General features: G+C 45.3%; 1 protein-coding gene across 2 annotated transcripts; it reads left to right on the top strand.

Moving 5' to 3' along the window:
* Positions 1 to 355: 355 nt before the first annotated feature.
* On the top strand, positions 356 to 13701 carry LOC130848668 (ETS translocation variant 3). Of its 2 annotated transcripts, none has more exons than XM_057727099.1 (5): positions 356 to 551; positions 2518 to 2573; positions 3164 to 3401; positions 4640 to 4755; positions 9745 to 13701. In XM_057727099.1, the coding sequence occupies exons 2-5, from the start codon at positions 2528 to 2530 to the stop codon at positions 10878 to 10880; spliced, it is 1536 nt and encodes a 511-aa protein (XP_057583082.1). In that variant the 5' UTR covers positions 356 to 551; positions 2518 to 2527; the 3' UTR covers positions 10881 to 13701. The 2 variants fall into 2 exon arrangements, with proteins under 2 accessions (XP_057583082.1, XP_057583076.1); XM_057727093.1 differs by having other exon boundaries at positions 357 to 551; positions 2515 to 2573.
* Positions 13702 to 14421: the final 720 nt, after the last annotated feature.

Below are 14421 nucleotides of genomic sequence, written 5' to 3'. Positions count from 1 at the left end.
GAGCCCTTTTAAGGAGACACGGGGGACACCCTCCCAGCGGTCTGGGGGAAGCGTCAGGCCGGCGCCGGGCCCCTTCCTGTGGGGTCTGCGAGGTTCCCTCCCGCGTCAGGTGGCGGCCCCGGGGGCCGCTCCCCGGCCGCACCCCGCCGGCGGGAAAGCCCACACCCGCCCCTCGGTCCGCGTCCCCCCGCGAGCGCCGCCGCCCGGCCTCCCGCCCGCCGCGAGCGTGCGTAACGTGCCCCCTCAGCGTGACGCACGCGCCGCGCCGGGGCGGCTGCGCGGGCAGCGCGGCGGGAGGAGCGCGCGCCGGGGGCGGGGTGCGGGCGGAAGTCGGCGTCTGCGGAAAGGAGAAAGGAAAGGGAGACGCGGCTGGGTGCGGCGCGGCGCGGCTGGGAGACCCGCGGGACGGCGCCGCCTCCTCCCCCGCCCTCTCCGCTGAGGATGGAAGTGACGAAAGCAGCCGAGGAGGTCACTTCCTGCTGGGGTGGATGAGGAGGAGCCGGAGACGCCGCGGAGGAGACCGGACCGAAGACGGACCGTGCCGGGGAGAGGTGAGTCCCGGCCTCGCCGCCCGGTCCCTCCCGACCGACCCCCACCCCCCCGGTCTCGGCGGGGACGGCGTCCCTGCGGTCGCGGCCGCCGGGCGAGCCACGTACCAACCCGGCCGGGCCTCCCCCGGCGCGGGGGGCGGGGGTGGGAGGGGACCCCGTGGCCGAGGGGCGACGGGGACCCGGGCAGCGTTCGTACGGTGGCTCCGCGGAGCCTCGTGGCCACGGGGTGGGGGAGGCCCGGCCGGGAGGCGGATAGAAAGCAGGCTCCGAGAGCTGCGGAGGCCGGGACCGGGAGCTGCAGCGGGGGATCCGAGGCACCAGGCTCTGCAAGCCTCACTTTTTTGGGGAATGGTCGCGGTCCGAGGGAGAGCGAGGGGCCTGCCGGGCTTTGCAGAGTTGAGATGAGTGACCCTACTTGGACAGAGTGTCCTCGGAGTGAATTTGCGAAAGACATGGAGATGCGCCTCCGGGCTCCTGGGAGGGAGGCCTTTATGGGGAAAATCGGGGAGTTGGGACGTCAGGAGTGAGCTTCCTGGGCAAGTCATTGTCGCAGCGGGGTTTGGACCCCAGAGTCGCGGTAGGTGAAGGCATTCCCGTAGCAGGATAAAGACCCCAGGATCCGACACAGCAATCCGGTGGTTAGCGTCCGGGGCAGCTTCCTGCAGCCGTGGGGAAATTAGTGTTTTTCCTCCCTCATTGTCACGGAGATGGAAGCAGCCGGGAGAGGAAACTCCTGGCTCAGCTCTGGGGCCTTGTTATTGTGTATCTTGTGTATGTAACTGTGTGTCTGTGTTTATGTTTGTTTTCTCCTTCCTTTGAGGTATTTATTTCATCCTCATTCCCAAGTAGTTTCATAGATCGAAACTTGCTGGTCTTCTTAATGTGTATGGTGAGGAAAAGAATTCAAAGGATCTAGAGGAATCCTAGGTTAGATGAAATTTCAAGATTAGGAATTTGTACGCACCCCACCCTAGGGTCACTAAGGCACCTACATTCCCTCCAGACTCCTGCTAATGTTGGTACCGAGGACCGATCATTCACCCTGGAGAGCTGCCTGGGTTAGCTGCCTTGTCCTGCCCGCATATCCCTCTGGCACTTTTACTCTTCCCTCCTTTTTGCTAAAGGATTGACTGATACAGGCTGCTGGCTGCTAGGAACAGGAAACTTATTAAGGAACTGTAAATCTGGATGGAGTGAATTCACATCACAGCCAGACTCCCTCCACTTGTTGAACAGAAGGTTCCCAGAAATGCTTGCTTTTTTTTCCCCTTCCCGTTAAAAGGAGAAAATGTAAAATTTTTTTCTCAGAGAAACATTGGGGGAGTGTGTGTGTGTGTGTTTCTTACATAGAGTAACTGTACATATGGTGTGTTTACTTCCTGTATCCCTGGGTGTTTTTCAAGGAGGAAGGGACAGTTTCTGACTGGGAGGAGTTTTCCTTCTCCCATCTCACATAATTCAGGAAAGTAAATCAAAATCAGATGTTCATTCTTGAGTGGCAGTCAGATGGATTTGGATTTTTTTTTTTTTTTAACTCTGCTTTAAACTGGTACATCTGGGTGAACTCAGGCTTATGTATCTTGGCATCTGGACCTGTCTAGTCATAGAAGACAAACTGTTTGACTTGTTTTGACTGCTTTTTTGGACTCATTTCACCATACCCTTTTTTACATTTGAAGGACTGGCCAGGAGGAAGAAAGCAAATATTAAAAACAGTGTTTACAATTTGTGGCTTAAAGTCAGGTGAGAGAGAATTATGGCCTTTGAAGCTGATGACGTGAGGACCATCATTTGATGACATGGGTATTAGCAGTTTGGAGGTGACATGTTTGAAAGAAAGAGCGTTGCATAAGGAGGGAAAGACAGGGAAAAGGAAGTTTGGGGAAAGGCTGTACCAGAAAACCTCGGGAGGATAATAAGTAAATAGCACCTTAAAGTAATTGATTTGGCTTGTATCTCTCAGCAGGAGGGTGAAAATGAAAGCAGGCTGTAGCATCGTGGAAAAGCCAGAAGGAGGTGGAGGTGAGCAGAAGTTAATCATCTTCTGATGTACCTGGAATGTCCCTCAGTGGTTCCTTTTCTCTCCACTTGGGCTTGGTTCACAAATGCCAGACCATGACTGACAGCCACTTGACAGGGTAGATACTGCTAGGACAGTTGTAGACTTGTTTCCTTTGAATGAATTTGAGCATGTCTGGTCACCACACCCTTATCCCAAGCTTTAGAATCTCTTTCCTGTTAGAGACATAATTCCAACCTTGGGGGTAAGGTTGTATTTTCCTAAAACATTGTTTCCTGTGTGTTCCCTTTGGAACCTTCATGTGCTCACAGAAAGTAGGCATGAGAATTAGCAAAGTCTGAAAGGGTAAGAGATTAGGACACCTGGGTGCTGCTACCCAACTCTTATCAGATTTGCTGATTGCCACAAGGAAAGGTAACTTCTCTCTGCTGCCCTCTCAGCTGGTGTGGTTAGCCCAGCTGACCAAAAGGGTGTTTGTGGTGTGTTTGCACAGCACTCTAGAGATTCTGAGCATTGGAATGTGAAGTTGGGGGTACTGGTATGTATGTTCCTAGCTCCTGACTACCTTGATTTTGCCCTTTTCATATTAAAGGGTATCAGTTTCCTGATTGGGCCTATAAAACAGAGTCGTCCCCGGGCTCCCGGCAGATCCAGCTGTGGCACTTCATCCTGGAGCTGCTGCAGAAGGAGGAGTTCCGCCATGTCATTGCCTGGCAGCAGGGCGAGTACGGGGAATTTGTCATTAAGGATCCAGACGAGGTGGCCCGCCTCTGGGGCCGCAGGAAGTGCAAACCACAGATGAATTATGACAAGCTGAGCCGGGCCCTGAGGTAAGGGAAAGGATTCCCAAATCCATTGTGTTAACAGATTGGAAGGAGACTTCAGTAGTTTGCTGAATGTTGGATAAAAAGGTATCGGGTAATAAGAGACTACACTAGTGAATAACGTGTAGCTGTAAAGTGGGAGTAGAAGAGCTGTTGAATCTGGGTAGGACAGGCACAGGGGAGAAAAGGCATATCTTTGGTTGTATGTAGGAGGGAATTCCAACGTGGCTGGCACTGGATCCTGACAGCCGATTCTGCTCGGTAGTGGGCGAGGGAATGTGTGGTGAAACCTGGATTGGAGCTCATTTATAATCCAGGAGATTAGTTTAGACTTCCCTGTTGGAAATCTATTAGAATTTCTCTTCTTTAGACTATCCTGGAAGAAACTAGAAAAAGAGTGAAGCAAGCACGCAAGAGGAGTGCTCACTGCATGGTAGTGCCCTAGCTGTTCAGGAGCCAGTCAGTGAGCTCAGTGAGTTGTCAGTTCATAGGTTGCTCCAGCATGTCTAAAGGTTGGTCACTGTAAGTTTCACAGGTTTTATTTTCCCCTTGTCAGTCTTTACATTTTATAACCCTTCAGCCCTCCAGGAGCCAGTTTATAACCTGTACCACTGAATAGATTCAAGACTCAAGGTTCTAGGTACATTGAAATCCCCGCCTTCCTTCATTATGAGTGACCCTGAATGTAAAGTCTGGGCAACATAGCTGGAACTTCTCACTTTCTTTTGAAAGTGAAGTAAGCCAAGCTGACCGCTATTTTCCAGATCAGGGTGTACCATTGTTTGACCTGCCACCATAAAGCAGTTCTACATTCCTTTGTCTATGCCTTGAGCTTAGGCCTCCAGACTAACCACATCAGGTCTCCCAAGAGATTTGTCTGCCTCCACCTGGGCAAGGCAGAAAAAAGAAACTAGGCAGTGACATACAGTAGAACAGGAAGGAAATGGACTAAAGAATTGAAACCATAGAGAGATAGAGACGAAAGGTGGTTGGGGCTAGGATAGGTATTCACGGTCTCAAAGTGAGACTGTCTTTGTAAAGAACTAGAATTTAGTTGAAAATTGAATGGGAAAAGTGAGCTCTTAGGTCTCCCGGCTCTAACCTGAGGACAAGGGTGCGCAGGAATGATGGTGATGTTTTGCAAGTAACACTTAGCAACAGTTGTTGGTCCTAGTGGTTACCTAAGTATATCAGAAACTGTCAGTAGCTAGAAGATAAATTGATCTGCATTCCTGTTTCTACAGGTACTATTACAACAAGAGGATCCTTCATAAAACAAAAGGGAAAAGGTTTACTTATAAATTTAACTTCAACAAGCTGGTGATGCCCAACTACCCATTCATCAACATCCGGTCCAGTGGTAAGATGCAGACACTCTTGCTTGGTGGGGAATACATTTTGAGTTGAAAAAGAATCTCAAAAACCCAAGTCTAAGATTTGTCATGTTTAAGGGGTATTTAGAAACACCAAAGCAATATGGTCCCTTGGATTTCCTCTGTGTGCTTGCTCAAGTTTTCCCATTCATCTCACAGGAAGAGATGGACTGCACAGCATCAGGCTAGATTTGGTTTGTTTGGTTCCCTTTTCTGTATATTATTTGTCATCTAGAGATTATTACATTGTCCTCTTTAGGAATGGTGTTGTGTTGATCTTTAAGTTCAGCACTCAGTTTTAACACCTGCCCAGTGGTTCTTTCATAGACAAGAGCTAGTTTCTACAAACACTTCCGATTTTCTATGAAGCAACCGAGCTCAGCCTTATCAAGTGAATAGCATCAAAACCACAGCATCCTTGATCACAGAAGGGGAGGTTCATATGTTTGCAGTAGAAAGCAGTGTCTTTGATCTGCACCAACAGCTCCTCAGAGAACGGATTGTGGGGTTACTTGACCTTCTCTCCTCTGAAGTGCTGCAAGGCTTCCCCTCTAGGCTCTCCACAGGACAGTTTTCCATTACAGCTTCTCATAGTGGTTCTGGGCCTGCCTCTCAGGGATGCAGAAGGCAGTCTCTGATAAAGATGTTTGTTGGTTGGCTGGCACATCACACCCCTACCTAAGAAAATAGATTGTATTTAACTGGTTGCTGAGCAGTCCATTAATGCTCTGTCTTGTGGCATTGTATAAAGCAAAGAAATCTGATTGTGATCCTGTAGTATTACAACTTCTCAGAAAAAAGTTGGAAGAAACCTGAAAAATTAGAGCAGGGGTGTGACTGAGAATATAATGCTAAGATCCATGGCAGATATGTAATTACTACACACAACAAGTTAGGGCAGTTTTAGCTTGATCTACTATCATTACAGTTCCATCTCTCCTGTAACCACTCCCTTCTGTCCCTGGGGCATGCATTTAAAAAAAAAAAAAAGTGGTATTGGAATGCATCTCTCTAATTACAACCTGTTTTCTTTCCTTGTGCCTGAGGGAGAGGCGTTAGGAAATCAAACCTGTTCTAACCACTGGAATCTTGTTTCCTCTCTTTTTCACTCTTCCCCGTCCCTGTGTACCTAGAGGAATTTTGACTCTAGCTAGGTATACCAGAGTGTGTGGGTCTTGTTCTTCTGTCTTTGACCCTTTGTTTCTATTGAAAAGCCACAAGTCCAGATACTTGGACCACTTGGAGTATATATACAGCCCTTGGGAATAATATGCTTTTCCAGGGAAAGGAAATCTGGACCCTCACTGTGAAGACACTGACCTAGAAACCTAACAGTAGTGGCCTAGCACCACCTATTATGCCTGAAGGTGGTTGAACCAACATTGATCCTTAACTAAGCTCAGGACCTAATCAAAAAAATCATGAGGAAGGCAAAACTGTCCATTTGGGGGGAGATACTACTTGGTTTTTACATTCTGGATGCAGATAACGCCAAAGAACTAGAGTCATTAGTTCATAGAGAACTTTTACCCAGATAGACCAGATGTTTCAGGTTAACTTTTATGATGACAAAGGAATGTAACATTTATTGAACATCTGCTTAATGGAGGTACTTTTGCCTAGTGTTTTTGTGAATTAACTCATGCAACTCTCCCAGCCCAGTAAAGTATACATCTCAGTATCCTCGTTTTACAAATGATAAAATTAAGGATGACAGCAGAGTCAAAGATTGATCAGGGAGGCTTGAATACAGTTATCTGTTGGACACTTTCTCAGGAAACAATTCTTGAGAGATTGAGCTATTGAAATAGATCATACATTCCTCCCCTGGATTGGGATTCATTCATTTGTTCAGCAGATAATGTGTTAAGCCCTAAAGACAAAGAAAAAGATTATGGGGGAGTTCTTTCCCTCAAGGAACTTAAAATTTAGCAGGAGAGATAAGATATATGAGGTTTAATACAATTCAAAATACAATGTGGAATGTGATGAATGCTCTAAGAAGCAGAGCTATGTGGATTTAGATCCTGGAGGCTAGAGAGATCTTGTCTAGATGGTGAGTTGATACAGCTGGGCTGTTTTGAGCTGTGTGTTTTTAAAGATAGAAGCAATACATTTTAAAATGTTTTAATGATTTAATATTTAAATGTATTTTTAATATTTACATTAAAATATATTTTTTAAATGTACTTACATAAGAACTCTTGGAAAAATATAGAAGATACTAGTAAAAATGCTTACTTGTCAGGGTGTGGGGGCAGGGCAAACCAGTTCAAGGACAGAGTTGAGACCTCTTACTTCACCCCAGCCCAGTTTTTTTATATTTAGCTTTATTTTAGAAAACTTTAAAGCTACAGAAAAATTGAGGAAAAAATTGAACAGCCAACACCCATATGTCCTCTGTCTAGATTCACTTAATCGATAACATTTGCTTTATCTGTGTTTCTATATGCTTTTTAAAGCTTTTGAGATTAAGTTGCAGATGTGACACTTCATCCCTGTGTACTTCAGTATGTATCTCCCAAGTACAAGGACATTCTCCTTCTAATAACAATAACATTATCATACCCAGAAAGTTTTAACATTGCCCTAATACTGTTATCTAATATATGGTCCATATTTAAACAATATATGCCTTTTAAAGTTTTGCTTTTTAAATCATGATTATTGTCTAATAAGAAATTTTTTATTTTAACAAATACATACAGTTTGCTATGTGCTGGTACTAGTTTAAGGACTTTACAAATATTAACTCTTATAGTTTTCATAGCATGAGGATTAGTCCTGTTGTCATCCATTTTACAGGTAATGAAACTGAGGCACCGAAAGGTAAGTACGTTACTAGAGTAACACAGCTATTGAGTGGTAGGGCCGGGATTTGAACCTAGGCAAGGGCCTTATTATTCCCATTTTGCCAAAGGAGTTCAAAAACCAGTTGGTTACTTGTACCAGGCTACCAGGTAGAAGGTGCTGGAACTAAGATTCAAACCTACAGTTTCCAGCCCGCTACTCAGATTTCATACTGGATCCACGAAGGTGGTCTTCTTCAAAGCAGTGTTATTCATGCTTTTTTAAGCAGCAAACTTGATTTTTCAAACAAAACTTAGATCTGTTATCTCAACATATTGATGCAACATATAAGTAGGGCTGCTGCAGTTAATCAGAGGTGAGGGACCCAGAATGCTACCTCCAGATTGCCTTCCTTCACTCCCTTTAAATGCATTTGGAAAACACTATGTATTCTGTCTCCTTTTTGCAGATTTACAGTGTCCCTTAGCCTGTGTAGAGACTGAGATATCCTCCAGTTTGGAAAAAGACAAACCAAATAACTAAATTGTTTAAGAAACAGCCTTCTCTACCACCTCTGTTTCCCCCCACATCATACTTATTCAGTCCTTCAGAACACATAGACGTTTTTTGGTTTTGGTTTTGGGTTTTTTTGTTGTTGTTTTTGAATAGATGTGCTCTTAATACAAAATCAAGATCCAAGAGAATCAAAACAGAATAGCATTTTAGCCACTGTAGTAGGCTGGTAGAAGTGATACTTTGGAGACCCGCTTGACTCTACTCAAATTATATGCAAGGTCATCCATCTGTTTTTCCTAATTGCACAATTAAATCAGTGGTTTTGGAAAAAAGACCTGCAGAACAGTTTTCTTTGGAACATCAGTTTGGGAAATGCTGCTCTGGCAGTGTTACTCAGACACATGTGCCAAGAAAGCTACAATCTTGCACATACCAATGACTCGAGAGTCCTATTTGAGGATGACTCAATTATAACAGGAATAGAAGAATGCAGCTGATTGCAACAGTTCCTACCCACATCATATCTTATGCACCTTTTTTGTTTCTTCTCTTGGATCACCACACTTTCACTTGTTTGGGTTTTTCTCATTTTTTCTCCTCCTTTATCCTTCCCTCAGAGTAAAAATAACCCTCCCGACATCACATCAGTGTTAGAAGCCACTGATACCTCCCAGGAGCCCAGAGGGTCCCTGAGGCCTCATACCTCTCTTATGCTCTGATTATCAGAAGGACCTTTTGGGGGAGTTGAGAATTTGTGAGCCTCTGAAGTTGACATGTGTAGCACAGTGTTGGTTTCTGCTTAGAACTTCAGATTTTAGTCCGCAAATTTGAGAGAAGTGGTAGGTACTGGACTTTCTCCCAGCCTCCTCAATGCTTGAAAAGTGTTGAAAGCAGGATGGGAATGGAGATCATTATACAGAATTTGTACACTAGAAAATAGATTTAGAGAGATTAACAAAAATTCTGAATCTCTACAAAGTGGTGATTGTATATCAGAAATGATAAAACATACACCATGAGAACCTACCTTAACAAACATGGCCTTTTTTTGTGACCTGTTTTTGTTCTTAAAATATGGTCTTGTTCATGGTCATATATGTGAGATGCAGGGTCTTTGGGCTTTTAATGTGTTGTTTACATACGTATATTTCCCAGTTTTGTTTATTGGTTTTGGTTTGTTTGCTTACTTTATAGATATGTCCAAAATTATGAAAATAAGAAAAGATGATTTGCAAAGCTGAGAATGAAAGCAGGTGATATATATACAGTATTTAAAGTTGCAGAGGAGAAGGCTCTTATACTGATTCTTCATTCAACTGATAGTTATTAAGCACCTACTGATTATTAAGCCCTGAACTGCTGGAAATCTACTTGCAAATAATAGGAAGTCCCTGCCTTTGTGGGATTTATGTTTTAGCATACAGATAAACAAATAAATGGAATTTTAGGTAGTAACGCGTACTGTGAAGACAAAGTAAGAGGCTAGAGAAAGGTGACAACTACATTGAGTAGAGGACGCTGAGGAGACAGACAACCGAGGGATTCAGCTCAGCTGGAATGTTTATTTTCTGTTGCCCTTCAACATCTTGTATCTGTTTAGTGTACGTAAAATTGCTGGTAATGAGTGACCAGACCTCTAAAGTGGCCTTTTGTCTTTTCCTCCCTCGCAGGTGTGGTTCCCCAGAGTGCACCACCGGTGCCAACAGCCTCTTCCCGCTTCCATTTCCCCCCTCTGGACACCCATTCTCCAACCAGTGATGTGCAGCCAGGGCGGTTCTCTGCCAGCTCCCTAGCTGCTTCCGGCCAGGAGTCGAGTAATGGCACCGATAGAAAGGTGGAGCTTTCGGAGCTGGAGGATGGCTCGGCCGCTGACTGGCGCCGGGGCGTGGATCTCATGTCCTCCCGGAGTGCCGTTGGTGGTGGGATTGGCCATCAGAAGCGCAAGCCTGACATCATGCTTCCTCTGTTCACCAGGCCAGGGATGTACCCTGACCCCCATAGTCCCTTTGCGGTCTCTCCGATCCCTGGCCGTGGAGGCGTCCTTAACGTCCCCATCTCACCAGCCCTGTCCCTGACGCCCACCATCTTCTCCTACAGCCCCTCGCCAGGCCTGAGCCCCTTCACCAGCAGCAGCTGCTTCTCCTTCAACCCCGAGGAAATGAAACACTACCTTCATTCTCAAGCCTGCTCTGTGTTCAACTACCACCTGAGTCCGCGGACATTTCCTCGTTACCCAGGGCTCATGGTTCCACCGCTGCAGTGCCAGATGCATCCTGAGGAGTCGACCCAGTTTTCTATCAAGCTGCAGCCCCCACCCGTCGGGCGGAAGAACCGGGAGAGGGTAGAGAGCAGCGAGGAGGCAGCACCAGTCCCTGTTCCCACGCTGGCTCCTGTCCCCCCGAGAATTAAGGTGGAACCAGCCTCTGAAAAGGATCCTGAGAGTCTCAGGCAGTTGGCACGAGAAAAGGAGGAGCACTCTAAAGAAGAGGGCACTGTGCCAAGCAGGACCACAGAAGAGGAAAAAGGCACCATCTTTGCCCGCCCAGCTGCACCGCCTGCTTGGCCCTCTGTACCCATTAGCAGCCCAAGTGAAGAACCCCTAGAGGTAACTGAAGATAGTGAGGACAGGCCTGGCAAAGAGCCCAGTGCACCTGAGAAGAAAGAAGATGCCCTGATGCCCCCCAAGCTTCGGTTGAAGCGGCGCTGGAATGATGACCCTGAAGCCCGGGAGCTGAGTAAGAATGGCAAGTTCCTCTGGAATGGGTCAGGACCCAGGGGCTTAGCAACAGCCGCTGCTGATGCTTAGAAACTGGAAGTGGATTGGGAGCTGTTTATACTATAATCAAACACACACATGTATTTATGTAGCAAGATTTCAGGGTGGGGGGTGGGGAGGGAATTAGACTGGTTTGATCATTCTAGGGGCATAGACTTGTATTTTTATGTTTTGGGGATAGGATGGGGTATCTTGTGTTGTAAATTAGATGGGATGTGAACACACTTTTTATCCTGGTGAGTAGGACACGGGAAGGGTGTTGAACTGAAAGGAGAAAGAGCCTCTGTTTCCTGTTGGGGCTTACGCTTTCTGACACACGCCCAGGGGGACAAGATCCTGTTTGGTCCCATGATAGTTCAGGTTCCAGACTTCTTTCTTTTCTATTGCATTTATATATGGAAAGCCATTAATGAATTTATTTTGCTCTGAGAGGTATACATAAAGGGAAAGGGGCGTGGTTGGGAGGTTGAGCAGTGAGACCATTAATACTAAGTATTTTGCCTGAAATGTTTCTTTATAATTATTTCAGGGGAGGAATAAGATAATCTCAGTCTTACTAGGGCAGGGGGATGTTCAGATGTTGCTCTTTTTCTTTTTCCCTTTGTTGTTGTTGTTTGGCTTTTTTTTTTTTTTTTTCCTTTTTATAAAGTGTTTTCAGGAAACATGAAATGTACTGCCGGTTAGAGTGGGGCTGGGATGGCACAGGCGCTGAGCCTCAGCTGCATGGTTGAGTCAGGAAGCCCTGCTGGGAATTTCTTGGACATTTCACCTACTTCACCTATTAAGAAGCCATGAGGAGTTGTAAACTCTTGTTCAGGGAAGAAAGAAGCGGGCAGGAGGAAGTAACCCGATGCCTTTAAAAACAAAAACACAAAAATGATCTTTTTTTTTTCCATCGTGGGTTTGGGGAGCCAAACCAGCGTGTGACTGTGAGCGAGTTAACTGAGAGACACGACAGAGTTGAAGATGTCTCTTTCCCTTGTGTCTGGTTCTCTTACCGTTTTCTTAAGTCAAAGCCTTAACGATGAACATACTTCAACATTATACGGGTCTATCAGCGTAAACCTGTAAAAGGGCATGGACGACTTTTCAGATAACCCAGGAGTGTTGGAAAATGCTTAAATTTTAAGCCGGTATTTAATCATCCCCACCTGATGTTATTGGGATGGGTAGCAGAAAGGCAGGATTGTGGGAGTTAAGAGCAAATGATACCTGGAAACGCAGAAGGTAGCTGGGGGTACACGTGGATGGTTATGAGACTGAGGGAAGAGGTGGACAGGAGACACAGAAGGCAGACAGATGCCAAGAGGCTTGGTGTAAGTGAAACAGTGGGTGTCCTGCTGTGGAGTTGCCATTCTTGCCGTACCCATTCCCCTAGATTGTGCAAATTGTGCTAGCGATCGATTGACTATCCTACGTGAGACTCCAGGAATTGTTTCTTCAAGGAAAATTCCTTTCCATCAACTTCAAAGGAATGGGAAAGTATTGATCTTACATGAAGCAAAAGGAGCCTGGACGAGGCAGAGAGAAGGAAGCCACAGCCAACTGTGTGTGTGTGTGTGCGCGCGCACGTGTAAGTACACAGTGTGCAGAAATACCCAGCAAGGCTCAAATCCACGAGCAGCAGAGAGAAGAAATAACTGCATATCTGATAGGGGCAAGGCATGGGCACAGAGATGCTGTCTAGAAACTGGAGAAATTCCTGACTCCATCTTAGCCTCATTGAACTCTGTGCACTAAGAAGCACTTGAGGGTTGTCTTGGTTAAACTGGAGCGCATGTATGAGAGAGGGGCCCAGGACAGGTTAGAGCAGGTGAGTGAGTTATTAGATGGCTGCACATGACTTGGGTCCATCATGCTGTTTTTGGCAATTGTCCTCCCCCTTGTTTGATTCAAATTCCATGAGTGACTTGTCTTTCCCTGGGAAAAGGATGAGGAGAGTGGTCCCTAACAACTCAGGCTTTGGTCAGGCTGCCTTTGGTTGGTTGTGTTTTTGTCGGTTCCTTTCTCTGTACCTCGACTTACCTCGAATCAGAAAGCAAGTCCAGGCAGGTGGAAGAGGCGTCTCTGCTTGGCATTACCCGATCTAACCAGGGAGGCTGGCTGCCCACCGTCTCTGTCCACTAGAGGGGAGGGCCGGCAGGTGTCAGTATGAACTCAGGAATAGAAACATGAGGCCTTTAAAATGAGAGGGAGAAAAATCCATGATGCATACCTGTAACCCCCTAGAACCCAAGTGCCAGAATTAATTCCTAGATGCTGCTTCTGTTTGAATAAAAAGTCACTGCTTTTACACTTGAAAAAACACACTCAAAAAATGTTCAACTCCATGAAAACTGTTTTTGGCTTTAAGAAATTGTTAGGTGTTTAAGTGTTTCCTTTGATTGCCATTCCACCAGTAAATTGTTGGTTGATTTGCACTGCACACTGGGGTTGGGGTTGGGGGGAGGGTCCTACACAGAGCTGAACTTTGGCTTGCCCAGGAAGTGGACCAGGGGATGTGGAGGTCATTGATATTTCCTGGGGCAAAGGGGTGGGAGATAGGTTTTCTCCCCCGAGCCCACTCTTGGCAGCACCTGGCACAAAGCCAGGCGTTTCTCCTCTGTGAGCATCTTGTCACTGTCCAACAGCAGGTGGAAAGGGGGGAACAACACCTTACCTATTTTCCCTCCCGATTTTTTCCAGTTTTTGCTGTGCCAAATGTTGAAAATTTTGCAAATATATATCTTAAACTTGTATTAATCAAGAACTTGTTCATGTGAGCCATTTGCTTTTTTGACTATAGAGAAGAAAGTAGTAGAAATCTCTTCAGGGCATCCAGCTTTGCTGAGCCTTTTTTTTTTTTTTTTTTTTTTTAAGAATGGCTAGGAGTGAAATATAGACAATTCAGTAAGTCCCGTCAGCCCCCAGTTATCAAGCTGCACTGCATTAAACCCACCTCGCTAACTAACACAGGGAATTGCTGCACCCTAGTCCTCAACGGGCCAAGAAATTTTCAGAAGCATTAAAAGAAAAAAAATAGTTGAAAGTATATCACTTCTCACTAAGCGGGTAGAGTCAGTTGGCTGCTTGTCCCTTGTTTTTTTATTTATTCCATAATTATGTTTGTGTTTTTTGCTTCATAGACAGTAATGGAACATACTTTTAAATTTTGTTTAAAAAAAAAACTCTGACCCAGTCTTTCAAGAACTGTTCCATTTTTTGTTTCTTCTTGGGGGGGGGGGGGAGTTACAAGTTAATTTGTTTTGAAATATTTAGGCGTTCTTTGAGTTATAAAATTGTGATGCAGGGATTTTTGAGAATTCACATGTGAAAGATGATTTCACTAGTTATCCGCTTAAGCAGAATAAAGTGTGTATATGTACATAAAATGTAAGTAATCTTAACTCCATTGTGCAGTGCCTTTTAGATGTTCCGCTTTCTATAAAGTCTTCAATTTTTTGCATATATATATTATATATATATGATGTAATGTTATAGAAATATATGTATAATATACATATTTTTTCCAGGGGTATCTGATAGCTCTGTATTTTGTTATGGAAGTTGAAAGAAAAAAAAAGTATTTTAC

Source organism: Hippopotamus amphibius, chromosome 1 (genome assembly GCF_030028045.1).
Source record: "Hippopotamus amphibius kiboko isolate mHipAmp2 chromosome 1, mHipAmp2.hap2, whole genome shotgun sequence".
Taxonomy (NCBI): Eukaryota; Metazoa; Chordata; class Mammalia; order Artiodactyla; family Hippopotamidae; genus Hippopotamus; species Hippopotamus amphibius.
The sequence above is the reverse complement of the archived record's forward strand: the minus strand, read 5'-3'. Positions and strand labels throughout refer to the sequence as shown.